Raw genomic sequence first — 18,595 nt, 5'->3', positions numbered from 1 at the left:
CAGCGTTTTTTCACTAAAAAAACGCCGTGTGGCTGAATTGCCGTTTTTATGGGCGTGGAAACCTAGCCTTATCCCGGCGCCCTGAACATTGCATAGATTTATTAGCAATTATATTATGGGGGGAAATGAGAAAACAATTAAAATCTGGTAATTCCATTCTGTTTTGAATATAAATTCACCAGTAGTATCCAATTAGAGTTTAATTGCTACATGAAAGAAGGGGTTGAAAAACCCATAATCCAGATATCCCAACGACAGACATCTAGTTCCTCTGCGCTAGTATCACTTCTGCTGGGAGGCGGTTCCAATCATCTACCACCCTCTCAGTAAAGTAAAACTTCCTCCGACTCTTTAGGTTTAGACGGTGACCTCTTGTTCTAACATTTCTCCTCCTTTCAAATAAACTTCTCCCGTGTACTTTGTTAATGTATGAATTTAAACATTTTGATAGATGTGATGGAACCATTGATGTACAATGTGTCCTAACGTTGGTTAAGCGGTTAAGCTTTTAGTATATGATGGTCTCTACAGATTAATACATTATATATATATATATATATATGATACAAATATTGCCTTCTGCAAATCCTTATAACATGGTGGGATTATAACTTTTGCTGATTGTGTCTGTGAAGCTTCAGCTTTTCACTTGCAAGCGCTATGGAGTAATAGTGTTGAAACTTTATCATTAAAATGGGAATGGGTATCACAATCGTCATAATGCCTGATATAGCAGTCACACCTGATACAATCTTACCAAAAGTGGTTGTAGGGTGGACGTCCCCATATCCCACAGTGGTTAGGGTGATTATAGCCCACCAGCAACAGGAGTAGATGTCCTCAAAATAGAAATCCTTGTGATTATGTGTATCTATTTCAGACCATTCTGCGTAGAATACTAAGGCGGCATAGAAGAGTGTCTCAAATGCCAAAACAAGCAAGAGGATGAAGATCTCCCTCAAAATTGCCCTCAGGGTTCCAGAAAGGACCCTTAGAATGAGACTACCTTCAATGTGCATGATGATCCTGATCAACTTAAGGATATACACTGTGCGGACAAAGCCCAGGATCTTCCACAAGTAGTCCACCCGTCTAACTTCTCCTTTTGCCAGAAGTTCCACGAAGACTGGGAGGAGGGATATGAAGTCCACCCAGTTGAGTAGGTTCTTCGTGAATTTCTTCTTGTCGGGGCAGAAGAAGAAACGCGTGCAAAACTCAAACAGGAACCAGAAGACACAAACGAGTTCCAGGTACAGCAAGTAGGAGACCTTCTGGTAATCCAACTCATAGAGGAAAACATAGCCGTGATAATATGGCTGCGTATGGTTCGCCACAAACGCGAAATGCTGCTTAGTCTCTTCGAAAAAGATGACGATGGCCGCAATCGTGAAGATAAGGGACACAGCTGTGACACACTGCAACAAAACGACAATCATGGTCACAACACTGAGCTGATGAGGTTATTGTGATAGAGAAACCGTGTCGCACTCAATATTAAAGGGCCAAGACATGGGGCTAAACCATCAGAATGACCCGAAATGAACAGAATTGTATACCTGGTATAAATTAAAAGGAAATTACTTAGTTTGTTTATTAGATTCATTTGCTTTTGTTCAACTTTTTAGTGGCTACAGGACTCTGAGAATCCAGAACGGCTCCAGATGACAATGCATCAATCTAATAGGAACTACTTCACCTGGAAAGTTATTGTTTTGTTAAAAAACATTATTTGTATTAAATATTTTCACTTTAAAGGTTAACGGGTCTAGTCAATGAGAGTTCTGTTCACTAAACCGGTACTGACTACCTAATACATTACTGAGCTACTGAGATTTTTGTGGTAGTGCAAAGGGATGGAAGGTTAACTTTAAATATGACATATTACAGAACAGTTATATTATGGTGTAAATAAAAACACATTTATTTTACCATAGAGGTCAGCGAAGAGAAGGGCATCTCAAAGAGACCCCAGATTTTCGGTTGCCACCGAGCTCTCCAGCTGTAGTCCACCCTATCTGTCTGGACAAGGAGCTGCTGCTGATCGTTGTGTGCCATCTCATCCCACATGCCCAAATCTTCCAAATCACCCATCTTGTTGTTGACTTTTAGCCAGCAGCAATGAGCCAGTTGGGTGGTGTCCACTTCCCAAAAATGTAGCTCTTCTATTAGCACCGACTTGCAAACATCATCTGAGCAATGCAGGCGCTTCGTCCTGTAGTAGTCGAGCACGTAGCCAAAGACTACTGGATTGCGATCAAAGAAAAATTCATTGCGCTGCGAGTCGTAATCACCGGTGCCGAATGCCATGGATTCCGCAAGGTTGGCCAACTTCGTCGCGGGAAAAGTTTGCAAGGTGCTGGTGTAGGTTTCGAACCTAACTCCTCCAACGTTAATAACAACACGTCGGTTTGAGGCTTCCATGTCTATAGCTTGAGTTCAGAGAATACTGCGCCTGAAATTTAAAGGGGAGGCTATTAAAGCAGATTATTAATTTATAAGATCTGTGTAATGATGGTATAGCTGTGTACAAGATATAAAATTACAGCCATAACAGGCTACCGCCTGAAGGACGCATCATTGGCATACCTGGAACTTCTTCCCGCATGTCCAGATGACTTCTCGCTTTCTACTGGCAGTGCAGCTGAGTTTAGCTAATCCCACTCCCCACCAACTTCCACCCCTACCCAAGGCTGTTTAAGGATAGCCCAACCCTTATATTTGGCTAGCCCAGTCTACTCGACCAGATAGCCCCCCCACACTCAAAGTTTTCCCCCCAGAAAAGGGAGCACTCCGTGTGGCCTGTTCTGAGAAGTTCCCAGGTATGGTCGTTGGCCAAGCACATGAAATAAAATGAAATGACATTATCTCCTCTATACACCCATGTGTGCCATACTCCCTTTTTTCCTCACCCTTACGACCAACAACTTAACATTGAGGGGAGAGAGAACTTAATGGGGAGGAAAACTCGTGCAGATCCTGAGAACAGAAGTTAAGATTTTAACACATATATATTACTTATATTGTACCTGGAATGGTAATATATATCATGTAATATTGGTTCAAAGGGTTACAGGTTAGGTGCTCCCAGCTCTAAGGAGGGCCTAGGCTCTGGCCTGCATTGCTTAATGGAAAATGGAAGCTTTCGTAACCAATGGATTACTTAAGTATACATTGATGACCTTTAGAGCACAGGGGAAAGTATGTTTACGTTGACTCTGAAGACACATGCTATACATACTCTCCCTTAGCAGAACGCTTTTATTCCATAAACATAACATGTATGCGTACCTGGGAACTTCTTCACTCCGGCTACCCATCCTTTGTGGGCAGTCCCGCGGACGTCGGTGGGCGGTACTGCTGATGTCGTTGGGCGGTCCTGCTGACATCAGCGGGATACACCCCCATTTAAAGGGCAAACGGGCGGGGAGCGGGGCAACCCGGAGGATTCTGGTGTTGACCCAGAGAAGTGGCAGATCCCGGAGAGTTCCCAGGTATGATTGTATGGAATATTTCTCTTAAATTCAAGCTGTCTACATAGACCATGACATGAAAGCTTATTACGATATAATGCTTTTTAGCTAGGCCCAAGCTGGCCAATGGGAACACTGGCCATTGGCCAACAGCGCTTCCCCAGCATATTGCCTTATGCTTGTGGTTTAGCAACCATTGGCCTTAAAGTGCCAGAGCCAAGTTACCTCAAGTACTGATTTTGTTGCTTTGAGAACATGTACAAGTGTGTAATATTCTGACTTTTCAGAACACCATGCTAACAAAAATCACTACATTCATTACAATCTACAGTATATAAAACACTTGTAACAATTCAAAGCCAATAGTGACATTTCAGAAGCCATTTTCCCCTATATTTATGTTATTGTCAAATCCAACATATATATATTAATATCATTTTTTAAACTCTGGTGACCTCGCAACAAAGAGGAAATTGTTTCGCAAGGTGTAAGGGATGTTAATCGTCGCCTGACAACCCAGAAAATGAATGGTCGGAGTTTCCACTGATACAATCCAGAAACACCTGCTTGAACTTTCTATGACTTGGAAAACGGAGGAACTTGCAGATGTACCGGTATTTTGTTTTTTTCTCTCAAAAGCTATTAATCACAAAACACACAAAATCCGGAGAGAAGCAATGAGGTGTTTGTGTATTTATGCAAGTTGTGTACACTTCTGTTTGATTTTTTAACACACATTATTGATTTTATGAAAGCAAACAGCTTATGGCTCTGTGTCAACTTGCCCAAGAAAATGATGTTGACATTATATGACGAATTAGTCATGATGGTAAGATTGTGGCGTGGGCGCTAGATTAAGGGACGGGATGACAAAAATCTTAAAACATTTTTTATGTTTAGGTGTTATATGTTGCTAGAGTTATTATACGATTTTGTTTAGGTGTGTATACCTAAATGTATTACATTTTTAATATTTTATATTACCATTGTTACTTTGTACTTTCTTGGGAAGACACTCGTTGGTGTTATATGGAGCCGCTTAACTTTTTATGCTACTCTAAGCACAGATCTCCACCAAATATTAGTCATTCATGATTGCATTATTGGTATCTGAGACATTTTTGTGTCTAAAGTCAAAATAAAACCTGAATACTCTACCACCACTGAAAATTAAAGCCATAGCCTAGTAACTCTTAAGGTTTGACCCCGAGTCTCAAGAGGCAAAATCTCAGGGTCACATAGTCTGGAACTGACTCGTTATCTAAATTAATCTCATCACAAAAACTCCTAATTAGCATTTTTGGCTATCAATATGTCAGGGTTAATATACCTGATTGAATGCATGTTACTCACGTGTATCTTTATATAAATGACAAGGTATGAGAGTCATTTCCACGATGAACCATTAAAGGGTTAATATTTAGACAATAGGTCCATATGAGGTTTAAAGGGACATTCCAGCCATCATATGCTCCAGTTCTGTGTTTCTATGGCATATGATTCTTCTACAAATGTTCGTGCTTTACTTATCCTACGAACCAATGGAATTTTCCTGCTGAATGGACCGATACGTTGGTTCCTTTGGTGCTAAAACCAAATTTTAAACTTCAGAATTACCTTTTTGACAATTTTGCAAGTCCATCAAACGACTTTCATACAAACTAGTAGATGGGGCATAGAAAGAAATGACAAATCACTAACAACTCTTTTATCACCTCCATATGCTGGACCATGATAGTGAGAACTTAAAAAAAATAATAATAATAAAATATATATATATATATATATATATATATGTAAATAAAGAATATTATGTAGTTAATATGAGTTAATAAAAACCGAAACTATGAAAAACACAGCCCCACAAAGAGAAAATAATTCACCATTTAAGTACTACCAGATGTTAGCGTAAGAAATTCCGATATATTCTAGAGAGTAATAATGCAGGGAATGCAGGGAATGCTATATGAATGCACAATAACAAAATAATCATAAAAAAATCATTTTAAAGGCTCGGTAATATTCAGTTCGGTCCCCTGTAATCCGTTAAAAGAGATAATCTTATTACAGATGAAAGAACCAGCTACATGTTGTTGGAGTGAGACAAGGGATGTATAGATACAGAATCTTACCTCCTTCTTCGGTGAGTTTCTGCGTGATGATATGGAGAGAATGCTGGGGAGGTTAAGAGGAAAAGAGCATTTTTTGGCAAAATTACAGAAATTGGGAGGAATGGACCTACGCCCCCTAGCAAATGAGGAAGAAACATTCAGGCTGGGAGACACCCAGATTTATTTTAACGACAGCTGTGGCAATTTTGGCAAAACTGCATAAATGTTCTCAGGAACTGGAAGTTTAGAATCGCTGAGAGCGAGAGAATAATGTGAGCTCCTACCGAGAGATAGCCGCCGGCACGCTGCCATATCCCTAACACGATACCAGCAAGTCCTGGTTAATTGACATACCAGAGAATGCTCTAGATTTAACCCCCGAATCTACGGGTTTTCAACCCAATCTAAGGAGCACACAGTCTGGAGCTAATGCCTTCATATTCGACTCTGATTCAATGATATCTGAGCACCCCAACTGATGCGTTCGTCACCGATACATCTCCTGACAAATCAAAACTTGTATAAGGACAATAGAATATAAGTGATGGACTATTGAAGGGTTAATAGTTGAAGAGTTTTATGGTCAGCTCATTTATAAAGTTGACGTGCATACACTGGCTAAAAACTGTCGGAGATATGATCGCTGATATTTTAAGTCATGCGTGAACTAGGCGTATCGCTAAAGTCTATAAAGCAAAGCACTGGGGTTAGAAGCTCTGGTGCTCTGAACATGAAGTTAGTTATATTGCAATAGCCGTCTGAAAAATGATCTTCCAAACTAGAGTGCGCACTCATCTATCCAAAGCGTGAAAAGAAACCCGGAGACGTATTGTCACGATCATTGAAACAGCATAGAAAGTCATTCGGTTCACCAATGGTGGTAGCAGTCTCAGACAGGACAGAGTTAATAGCGACCGCCTTCTATACAGATCAAAGCATATTTGCTTTTCTGCACTTTTTTGTGTTCTTGGGGGATTTTAGTACAATCTGGCCAGTGAGACTCAAAACAGGACAGGGGGGGAAAAGACTGACGCTGATGAGACAGAAGATCTATGGAAGGCAGATAAATACAGGGATTAAAGTGTACGAGTAAACAGGTGGAAGAATGATGAAATTAAGAAAGAATGCATGGAATAGGCACAAAGTTCACTAAAATTAAGCCACAGAAGACTCTAAAGCTATACTACAGTAACAGACATCCAAAAATCTTTAACCCTTCTGTACCCAGACTACTCCTCACTGGTATATGTGCTTTTCTTTAAATAAGCGAAGCCTAACCAGCCACTATATAACGTATTCTGCAAATCCGAGATACGGCTAGAAGCATTGTGCTGGATGCAAACTATATATTCAGCATGACACAGAGGCCAGTTGGAATATAGCTGCGGATATATCCTTTTGAACCTACGTAAGTTTACATTCGTGGTACTTGTGCAAATAATGATAATAATATCTTAACAGGCAAGGCAATGAACTCATTTCAGCACAGTTTTAGAAAAACACTTATTTCTTCTCACAATAAACGGATCTATGTATTTATTAAACACCGGCAGCATTGTTTAAATGCAATTATAGTCTCTGGATGAAACGGGCAGATAAAAATTGATAGTTTGTCCACGTGACTCATGGAAAATAGCGACGAAGTTCTTTACGGACGCCGTCTCGCTGTCCTGTTTTAGGCTTTGGTAGGAATTGTGGTATTCAAATAAGAAACAAAAACATGAAATATTGTCCTTCCGATGCCACGTAGGAAATTCAATCATCACATCCCCGTGCAACAGCAGCTGTATCTCAAACCCTAAAAAGCAGGACAGGGGGGTGGCTTTCGGGGCTATATAACCTGTTTTAAGCATTCGGTTTGTAAAGAACATTATTACAAACTTCCTATGTCGTTCCATACTTTCCCGTCTGAATGTTTAGTTTACAGACGCCACCAATGCAGTGATAAATCATGCAGCAAGGACAGTCAACACAAGGCATCTTCACGGGCGATCATTTTTACTTCTCTTCCCGTATACTCTTTGTGCTTTTTCCCAGTCCGTTCTCTTCTAGGGAGGAAACCACCGACATGTATTTGAACTCGCTGGGGTTGCGGTTGAACGTCTCCACCAGTCCAAAGGCTTCCGGTCGATCGGTGGCATAGAATAACTGCACTTGGTTGGCCAAGCACTGCGCCTCTTGGACATTCTGCAAGGAGAAGATCCATGCTTTGATTCAAAGCTAAACCAAGACAAACCATTCTACAAAGACTTTAAACGTTCAAGAAGCAAAGCAGTAAATAAAGCGACAGACACAAAAATATTCTTTCTTCCCTATTATTTATCTAAGTCCTGTTTGAAAACAATGTTGTCAACTAGATCGAGGTTTGGGTTCAAATCTAACATAACTGGTTTATTTAGAACGTCGTTTAAATGTGGAATTTAATAATACAGGAGACATTTAAACGCAAAGTTATTACCTTCCTCATGAAAGTGTTCACTTAATTACTTGACGTATGAAAAAGCCACCGTGGGACTGCTGTTCTTCTGTGGGCATTTGCTTAAATATATCATAACCTGAACTTGGTCTGTAAAGGTAATACGCAACAAATGCACAGAGACCCAGCAAAGTCCGATTTAAAGTTGTGAATATAATGTTAGCCAATCTCGCAGTAGCAGTTTTAGTACCCTTGAGGCTATATGTAAGTAAAGCATGCAGCAAATACTTAGCAGTCACTTTCCTCCGAGTCTCTCGATGCCTGTAATATAGGGCAATAGGACGTCTGCCCCGCAGTTTCAAACCATTCCCGTTATTGGACCTTAGTGCTCTGGCAGCTGATGACAGTGACAGAAGCAATTCACATTCCTTCAGCGTATAAAAAATAAAACTAGATTTGTATCCATGTTAAAAGCCGATATGTAGGGGTCCGATCCCGACCGGTTCTGACATCACTCAGAGCGCTATTATCAAGGCGGGAAGGATTGTGGATCTCTTCTCTCGCCATTCCGCCACGTTTGTCTAAGTCGCGGCTATTAGCTGCTGGAGCACTAAAGATTCAAAGAAGGAAATGGTTCCAAACCGCTGAGCGTCGACATGTTATTATTCTATATTACAGGCATTGAGAGACTGGGGGGAAAGTGACTGCTAAATACAGTATTTACTATATGCCATTGTTACATATTGCCTCAATGTTACTAAAATTGCTGCTATGTGTTATTATTTATATATATATATATTTATACATGGACTTTGCTCGGTCTGAACACCTCTTGCATGTCTGCTGACTTCTGATTAGTCGGTGGAGGTAACATAACTTTTTATTCTATGCACGTAAATAAGGATTAGGACCTGATATTTTGTCTTATAAAATGTAATATGTACATAAAAGTCCACGACGGAGTCTAAAGTTTCCTATCAACAAACAACCTACATAATGTGCGAAAAGACAAAATAGAATAACGTATAAAAATTACCAAGAATTTGGAGTCAATTTCTGACGTCATCAGAACAATTCCGTTTTGCTTCTGGAAGTCAGTGTAATGATATAGGATCAGCTGGCTGGGGGCAGAGTCGCCGGCCGTCTGTGGAAAGTAAGGGGGAGCCGCTGTTAAACGGCGCGAATAAATCAGGCATACGACACATCGCTTGAAGCTTCTCATTTCAATCTCCCGCCACAGGGTCTGTATTTTAAACCCTAAATTTTAATTACTTAAAAATCAGGCTGAACAGCTCAGCCGAGGCAACGGATTCTTCCAGAAGGTTTAACGGATCCGTCGAGTTTAAGTGAAACAAAATTCCTTGACACCCAAAGTGACCAATTTTAGGTAAAAAAGAAACAGAATATCATGTCAGAAAAGAGCCATTCAGCCCATCTAGTCTGCTTGTTTTTCCTGCTTGTTTTTCCATTTGCCTATCCCACCCACTGTGTTAGCCTTTACCACATCTGATGGGAGGCTGCCCTCCTTATCTACTACCCTACCATCGCAGTCCCAATGAAGCATACCCATAGAAGTGTCCAGCATTTTCACACCGGTTTGCAATGTTCGACACATAAATCCATATTATATATGCTTCTTATTATCTGTTTCTGTCTATGTACAGAAAGCGCTATTTTTCATGCAGCACAATCTCTCGTTTTACAGGAATTCAGCGATCTCACATTCCTGCCATTCCCTAAACATGATCCGTCGCCTGCATTTTTGTACCTGGACCAAGAGATAAGCCATAGCCGGCTGCTGAATTTCATGCCAACGTTTCGCTTCACATATAATAAGAATCCGCCCGGTATTCCCGGTTAATCGGATTTGTTCCAGCGGATCCCGTCCAGGCTACACGTCTAAGTTTGTTTTAGACGGGGCTCTGATTGTTTTTTGGCGTCTCTATTAGATGCAAGCAAAGAAGACTTCAAATCTTACAAACCGTACTGCCAATCCTCAAGAGGAGGTCAGGTGCATGATGGGAAATATTGTAGCAAGAAAAAAATTAAATGTAGACTTTACTCCGTAACAGAAGACTACAACAGCTGCTTAAATGCAGTAATTATTCAATTAGTTCCGAATAAGTAGCAGAATACGCCAAGCAGAAGGTTACCTAAGGTCCAAAATGGTTGGGTGCTTTCGACCTAATAAAACGCAGGGTGGATTTCATACACCCGCTAACACCCCCAATATTTTAGTGACCTTGTCAGTGATTAAATAGATAAATGATCCTTTGATTCTAGGTTCTACTCAATCCATTTTGGGTGGCACTTTTTTCTGGGGTGGGGGGGGTGTTGGTAGTTTCTGCACCTAGAGATTAATGAAAGCCGAGCACTCTATATATCCTATTATATAACATCCCGCCGCTCACGTATCCCCAGCAGTTCCACGGCTGTCGGTAAATCAGTCCAACGTTCTTCTCATTTCCCGTACAGTTGGATTATACATGCATGGGACCGACTCCAAGTCAGGATTGAGATATTACAGTAGTTGAAAATGGGATTAGATTGACCAAATGACTCTTACCAGCCAGCAAATGCTGTTTCCGTTAAGCAATCCTCACCATTTACACAACAACTATCTTTGGAGACCCCGCCAAGAAGAATGTCTGCTGCCCTTATCCCAACTTCCATACTTCTTCTTCTTTCTCTCCACCGACACTATGTGACTCCTTCCTCCTTATGCACCAAACTATTTGGAGCTCTGAACATAACCCTTATCTGACCATAAATTAAACTGCAAACATTATTACACCATCATTAGCTGTGCTAGAATCAGACTTACAAACAGAGATTCACAGTACGGGACTTTCCGACCGTGGCGGGACCAAGTCAACCTACCTGAATATTAATAAGCGAAGTGAAATGTAGTTCTGTTCCAGACCACTGACCCACAAAGAATTCATAACCATGCTCCCTCGGCAATGCATACAAGAACTGCAAAGAATGTAAAAAACGTAGACAAGTGTGAAAAGTAAACAGATGCCAATATATCGCCTGCCTTGGCTAAATAAACTCATTCTGGAAAGCAGGGCAGCACAGTTAACAGTTTTGTTTAGAGATATAAGCCACAAATGTCCTCCATTCTTCGGAGAGACGGGTTGCCCCGTCCAATGTTACTTTTCATATTCCGCACATCTGATTGGTTATAAGGTGCCTGTATAGTAACATGCCATACAGATGACTTCCATTTCATCAAATCCTATTCCCTCAAGAGTCCTCCAACCGGTTCCCATCTCCCTGGAACACCGCTTGGAACGTTGCCCAAAGCAGTAATGTCCTTCCAGGGCCAAACGACATGGCGAGGAGGTAACCAGTGGCAATCTCGAGGTATGGGGTACTTAACGAGAGGACAGAGGGAACATTTAATGAAATAAGAAGAATTATGGAGACAGCTGAAATTAAAAGAGGGAGACAAAGGAAGCACCTAGAACTTTGAGGTTGGCTTTACTGAACTTTGAGAACTTCTCACGGACGAGAAATTGGGCAGACCCTCATGTGTGACCAACCGGGCTTCTTTTGATGTAATTACCCGTCCATGAGATCTACATTTAACCATAAAATCCCCAATTACGTTCTAGTCTAACATAGAAATAGATTTACGGCACAAAAACAGGCAAGTAAATAATGCTGGAAAAAAAACTCCAGGTCACTGCTGTCCTGCAAGGCATAGAAAAAGCTTCAAACCCTTTGAAAGGGAAAATTGGGTAATAATCAAAGACATCCAGAGGTCATTAAAACATTGCTCGCTGACCCGCTGCTAGCAGGGCAGACTTGTATGCCGCTCATGCTGTGCGAATAATGGAGAACCAGCTATTATTCTCCAAGCTTCTTGCTGGACATATAAATATGCGAACATCTGCGTTCTGCTGGATCATCAGTTGTTCCCGGAGCTCTGAGCAGCTGAGTATCGACAATGCGGACTTAAGCAACTGTGGCAAAATAAAGAAGAAGTCTTCGAACTTACCGCAGGGCAGGCCTGGGCTCGCTGCCATATGACCTCAAAGGATTCTCCCTGCGGAGCGGAGCAGAGGAAAGAAGGGTTATGAACTGAAACAAGAAGAAGAAAAATACAGGAACAGACTGTTCTGCTCAACGGGTTCACACAGCACAAGAGCTTTAATGTCACGTGAAAAGGTCCAGGCGTCGCTACCCTTTTCAGGAATATTAAAAAATGACTTCAGGTAATAAAAAAATACACAAAAAACTTGAAAAATTTCAAATTATCCAAAAAAATTCATTAATCTAACCCCAAAATCCATGATTGGTGTCGATCCCATGGATTCAATATGTGATCCGTTTATTTGCAATTTCTATTAAATTATGTTTCAGACTGTGATGCAATGGTGATGTCATCGAGTTGCGGAAATTTCTTTCTGATGAAGTTGTCATGTCAATCAACCTAAACTTTTAGCTTAATCATTTGAATCAGCGGTATATATGGACCAATGTGGACCATACAAACACAGGAAGGACAGTCCAAATATACATTTGATCTATACAACAGGCTAGGCATGCGGCTAGCAAATGTATCGAATGGTGAGTGGGTTTATAATTTGCACAGGATTTTAAATCAAACAGTGCATTGTGAGGTTGTGAACAGTACAATAAGGCATTTGGCGCTTCAATGGGTAAACTAAACTGTATAGCATTTTTTAACCCCTTAAGGACAATGGGCGGTCCCTAAACCCATTGAAAACAATGCATTTTGAGCCCACACATGTACAGGCTTTGTCATTAAGGGGTTAAAGCAAAGATAAGTTATGTGTTTGCTATTTGGCAAGTGTAGTGTAAAGATCAAATATAGTAAATGCTCTCCAACATGGACCTATGGAGTTTCGGTGTGTGATCCGGTGCTATACTTACAGGTATGACAGCGTACACGGTGTCTCTTGTGGAAAAGTACTGCTTCCAAATCTGTGAAGAGAAACACATGGGTCTCCAATCTGCTTTTTGGTGTGAAATGGATTTGTCACGATACAGAACAAGAGTTTTTCTTTCAAACCAAACATCACAATGGATAAATCTCATATATATACAATCACATTGGGGTATGAGTAAAGTAGTGGATTTTATACACAAGAGGGAGTTGGAACCATCTTAAACTGGCAAGTATTTGGCTTTATTTACTAAGGTGTAGGCAAACTTATAATGCGCTATAGCTAATGTTTATTAAAGGGAGCATCGAATTACGCTGCTGTATACAGTAATGTAGTCTGGCACCCCGGAAACCTGGGTTTATTTCATTTTGTTCCAATAAACATCCATTATCTACAGACGTGGAGGTCGCCATTATTGTCAGTCATGTGATATTGCGGGCGGCTCGTCCTGCCTCAAGTACAACACTGAGCTGATTCTTTATGGCAACGAAGTCTGTTTCTCCATAGACTCTCCTTGTCTCCTAGTCTACGTCAGTGGAAGATTAAGACAGAGCCATTCTATTGTTCACCATGGGCAATATGAGCCAAGAGCTGGAACAATACAAATGGCTAATGCATAGCTGTCTGAAAACATTAAGAAAAAAACGAAAAAAAAAGTTGAAAGCTGCTCTTTAACGTGATACTAGTAATAATTAACTGTAAGAGTTCTCTTTCAAACACGATCCACTATGAATTTCACACCGAGATCAGTACATAAATTAGGCTGCGCATACCTCAACTTACCTCTTAATCCTTAAAAACCATAAAAATGTATGCATATACTAAAAAGGTATATTTTTTGTTCTTTCATTGAAATCTATCGACTCGGGATTAGAAATTTAGAAAAGAGTAGAAACGTATCGTTATTTTGATGGGAACGTGCGATTGTTTATAGATGCAGATGGAGTTCTCTCTGAGATGCCAACAACAACAGATTCTACTCGCTCTGGTATCTGTGGAGCGACATACACAAACATCACGCAAACGGCAGCCTTTCCTCAATATGTTTCCTCTATTTAAATATCTGATAATAAATAGAATACATTGAGAAACCAGCATCCGCTGGAACGCCTCCGTTTCCAAATGCCAGTGGCGGAGACGTCTGATCCCGGTATTTGATTAAAACAACACAAACAGCGTGATCTTTTCTCAATGGGCCAAAGTGGTCTGCATGCAACCGCCTGATGATAATTCTTGGGTTCTGGCCTCAAAACGACTGCACTGAACATACTGGACCAGCCCCAACCATAAGACAGCTGTATTTGTGCAAGCCTGTGAGCAGCACTGAGAAGACCCCTTTCCGAGTGTTATATATATATATATAGATATAGATATATATAGAGAGAGATATATATTATACACACATACTTACCTGTGTAAGCAGCTAAGGAAAACAGGTTTATCGACTACAGCATTCTCGTTTTACTTTGGTACATTAGGATCTTGCATCAAAGGAACTGGTTAAAGTGGAAGTTCCACTATGTGCATTTAATTGTAGTAAGGCACCAGCACTGTTCTTCTAGAAACCTCTTGGATTGATACAATTACATATCTAACGTCCTCGTCGTGGCACGCTGCACCTCGCACTTACCTGTTTTATTTCTTCTGTGCTCTTGTCTTTTACCAGCTCGACATTCAAGATTGAACTCAGGGTCTAAAAATATGACGGAAATTAGTTCATTATCCAGTCCAGAACTCATCCCCATATATACATTAATGGAAACTGCCATGATGTACTATGCACATGAAGGGGTTAAGCAACACCGGAACAAGGCTATCTCGAACAGAAAAGTCGGACGAAGTTTCAGGTTTTAAAGGAGGCAGACAAAAGCAGAAAAAAGGGTCGGACTAAATGGACAAAATTGCACTAATCCGCCAGGACATATGATATGGAAGTATCACCAGTTGCCATAGAAGTCATTACATTTTTATTGAAAACAATGTAAATTTGGAGGTTGGTTATATCGGCCTTACAGAAAACACCTGGATATCTCATTGCTAGAAAGATCCCAAAACCCCCTTTGTGAGGGAGATATCCCAGCATTGCCCCGCTGTTATGCTGAACTCACCTTGTTCCTTGTAAATCCTCCTTTGGCGGAATCTGTTCCTACCTTTAAAACAAAAACAACAAAAGATACTCAAAATGACCAATTTGTAACAGATGAAGCTTTACATTGGGGTTTTGTAGCCTGTAAGCGCAGTCGATTATAGTTACGCTGCCATTCACAAGTTTGGGGTCATCTAGCGATTTTCATGGAAAACATGGACATAAAGGTTTTTTTTAATGATCAATTAGCTTTTAAATTTGAATTAACCGACACCACGTGCCATTGGCTGGAACACAGGAGTGATGGGAGTGGTAAATGATTGATGGGAGTGGTAAAGGGCCTCTGTGCAATTATGAAGATATTCCATTAAAAGTTTGCTGGATTTCTGATCCATTTCGTGTTTTTTTAATGGACAAACTTTGCTTTCTTTCAAACACAAGGAAAACTGTTGAATGGTAGTGCATATATATAGCTAGGTACTTAAAATGGGAAGGGGGGCTCTGTTCTTGTCTAGAAAGTTATCCTGGGGTACTAGGCTGGCTATCTCAGAAACCCCAAAATACATTTCTCTCGTAAGTGACAACTAACAATGTCTCTCCAGCCATGCGAGTTGTCTGCTGATCTCTACTGCCCTCTAGTGGCCCCTGTTTCCACAAACACCTCATATTGCGCAATCAAAATTCTGAATTAATATATAATCGGTAAAGTGACCAATTGCCGAGTTAAATTTACTACAATACATGAACGTGAAGTTTTAGTAATAGTTTTGGCCAAAGCCGATCTCATCTTCCATACCGAAGCTGTGACGGACTGGTAATGAAAATTACATAACCCTAGACTGTGTAAATGTGATATACATTATATATAAGGTTGAACATACATTATTAGTGAACAGGTTACCTTTTCCTCCACCGCCCGGGCAAACTCGGCTTGCTTGGAATAACCAAGAGGTTGTTTCTTGACTTCATTCTTTTTCTCCATACGGGTATCAAAAGCAGCTGGATCTGTCCTGTGTTGTTGAAACAGAAAGAGCTTTTAATCTCCTTACAATAAAACTAAACTAAACCGTCACTATTACAGAAACGTATCTTTTTGTTACAACATTCTTACAAGGATTAAATTTAACACTATTAATAAATACAAATTATGCTGAAATTAAGCTGAAAAGTACCAGCTTTTATATTTATTATTTGAGACGCTTGTCTTTTTATTATTATTCTATGGAAAGCTGCAGCTAATTGATGGTTTCCAGATCTCTGGTAATAATACACAGGTAATAAACTGTTCAAAAGTTTGGGGTCACTTAGAAAAGTCATTATCACTCCCATCACTCCTGTGTTCCAACAGCCCTTTATCACTCCCATCAGTCCTGTGGCACGTTGGGTTCACTGATCCAAGTTTAAGTTTAAAAGGATTATTGATGGTTAGAAAACCCTTTCGCAATCATGTTACAACGAGAAAGTTCCTTATTTTTCATAAAAACAGCAAAGGGACCCCAAATCTTTGAACAGAAGTGTAGCTCAGTTTCAGATTCAATATACTTTATACATTTCTTATGTTTAAATACCCTCACTGTATTAGCATCTACCACTGCTGCTGGGAGGCAGTTCCACTAATCTACCACATAAAAAGGTTTCAGATTTTTTTCTGCTTTTATGGTAACTTCTGCGAAAGATCGGACAAGCGCAAAAGTCGTTAATAAGCAGCTCGTGAAACGCGGAGTATACGTCCGCAGAATTACCGATTGAGGTTTTCTTCTGGCCGGAAAGTGCTACTTTCCACAATTTTTAGAAACAGGCATTCTCCTATAATATTTATCATAAGGTAGATACAAGGCCGGTAATATTTGGTTATTTTCATTTATCTTACTTTTTTTTTTTCTTAATATCGTATCCAGGTAACATATTTTTACAGTAAAAAAAAAGTTAGAAAACGTTATTATAATTTATTACATTTTATTTAAAGATGGTGACTCTTTGCAATATTAGCAGAATTGTTAAAGATATATACTACTTCTCCGGATAAATACATTAAGGAGAAATAAGTTGTTGCTGTAATTTTGTCGTGTTTTTTGCTGTAATGTTGTTTGTGAAAATACTTTTGTTTGTCAAAATATAGACTCCTGGAAGAAATATATATATATATATATATATATATATTTATATTTATATGTTACATATGTAAATATTTTCTGAATTACAATTCCCATCATCCCCGGGCAGGCACCCTGTGATCAGGATGATAGGTGTATTCGCGCGGGGGGAGGGTGAGCTGTCAGTAGTGTCACAAACCGGCGAAGCTGCTGGATCTTGTCCCGGTATTTCCCGTAATACGGGTTCTCCTCCAGCTCCGGTTCCTTCCGCACCGAGAACGCCCGGAGCTGCGGGGATACGATTCCCAGACCCAACGGGCCCAATGCACGACTCCTGACCGCCAACAGCCCTCTGTATCCCAAAGACATTTGCACTACGGCGGCCGCCATGTTCCGCTCACCAGCCGGCCACATCCGAGAGCAAACTGAAACCCCCTCGGCCGCATACAAACACCAGGAACACAAAGGTTCCGGGAAACACGCGTTCCTACCTAGCTGCCTAATACCGAGTGATAACTGGGCGAGTGCGGCAGATAATTCAAACCGATGCACAGAGAGTTTATATGAATGTTAAATAATTCTGGTTTATCAGTCATATATATATTATCGGGTTCATTTTCTATTTACATATTTAATAAATATAGACTGCATTGCACAGAAGCTGTGGACTCTGACTCTCATCATGCTAAGTTCGGCCTATTTTTTTCCAATAATAAATAGAGAGAATGCACCAAGGGGGTTACTGAGTCTGGGCACTTTCCACACTCGTGAGCGGAGAAACATACAATCTATCAGCAGATCAGACCCATTCGGCCGTAGTCCTAGACTCTAGTCACCTGGTTTTCCTGATGTAAAGCCTCCGACGCATACCTATCCCATCTGTGTTTAAATTATTTTCTGTTAATCTCTACCACTTCTGCTGGGAAGCTGTTTCCCTCATCTACTACCGTCTCAGCAAAGTATTACTTGCTGAGATTACGCTCTAGTTTTTGATTAGGATCTTTTGTTCTAACCGGAGAATCCCTGAACATGGCCAAGAAGCTCACACGGATCTCTGTAACACTCCTGCGCATGCACGGTGCTCCTAGAACGGCACTTGGCCATCCAACATGCTGCACCACGAGTGTGGGGCTGTCCGGCCACATGTTTAGCACATTGCTGAGGTTACCACCTTTCCTCTACAGGGAGTTCCGGTCAGGCCCCGGAAGCTCTCTTACCACCCCCTACAACTACCCCTCACTCTCTCAACTCCCACCCGACTGGTTTCATGTACCCCTGCCACATTTCTAGCCCATTGGGCCCATCTAGCGGCAGCCGCTGTTCAATGCCTGGCCCTTCCCTAACTATATTAATAAGAAAAGGGCCAACTCCGGCATCATCACATGAGAGTAAACGTATTGCTTTAAATAGCGACTGCGTTGGCCATTTTTTCCACGTATACATTGACTAGCACCAGCCTGCAGGAGTCCATTACCAAGTTATACATCCCACATGCTGCAG

The 18,595-nt window shown here is 40.7% G+C and overlaps 2 protein-coding genes across 2 annotated transcripts; both read right to left on the bottom strand.

Moving 5' to 3' along the window:
- Positions 1-347: 347 nt before the first annotated feature.
- On the bottom strand, positions 348-5,958 carry LOC128500522 (potassium voltage-gated channel subfamily C member 1-like). Its single transcript, XM_053469685.1, has 3 exons — positions 5,603-5,958; positions 1,930-2,452; positions 348-1,415 (listed from the first exon to the last, which is right to left on the bottom strand). Exons 2-3 carry the CDS (start codon positions 2,419-2,421, stop codon positions 606-608), a joined length of 1,302 nt encoding a protein of 433 aa, XP_053325660.1. The 5' UTR covers positions 2,422-2,452; positions 5,603-5,958; the 3' UTR covers positions 348-605.
- Positions 5,959-7,084: 1,126 nt separating this feature from the next.
- ATPAF1 (ATP synthase mitochondrial F1 complex assembly factor 1) lies at positions 7,085-17,530 on the bottom strand. Its single transcript, XM_053469760.1, has 9 exons — positions 17,295-17,530; positions 15,904-16,012; positions 15,025-15,066; positions 14,547-14,609; positions 12,903-12,953; positions 12,004-12,051; positions 10,878-10,973; positions 9,034-9,141; positions 7,085-7,768 (listed from the first exon to the last, which is right to left on the bottom strand). Exons 1-9 carry the CDS (start codon positions 17,507-17,509, stop codon positions 7,580-7,582), a joined length of 921 nt encoding a protein of 306 aa, XP_053325735.1. The 5' UTR covers positions 17,510-17,530; the 3' UTR covers positions 7,085-7,579.
- Between the last annotated feature and the right edge of the window lie 1,065 nt (positions 17,531-18,595).

This window comes from Spea bombifrons, chromosome 6 (assembly GCF_027358695.1).
Source record: "Spea bombifrons isolate aSpeBom1 chromosome 6, aSpeBom1.2.pri, whole genome shotgun sequence".
Classification (NCBI taxonomy): domain Eukaryota; kingdom Metazoa; phylum Chordata; class Amphibia; order Anura; family Pelobatidae; genus Spea; species Spea bombifrons.
The sequence above is the reverse complement of the archived record's forward strand: the minus strand, read 5'-3'. Positions and strand labels throughout refer to the sequence as shown.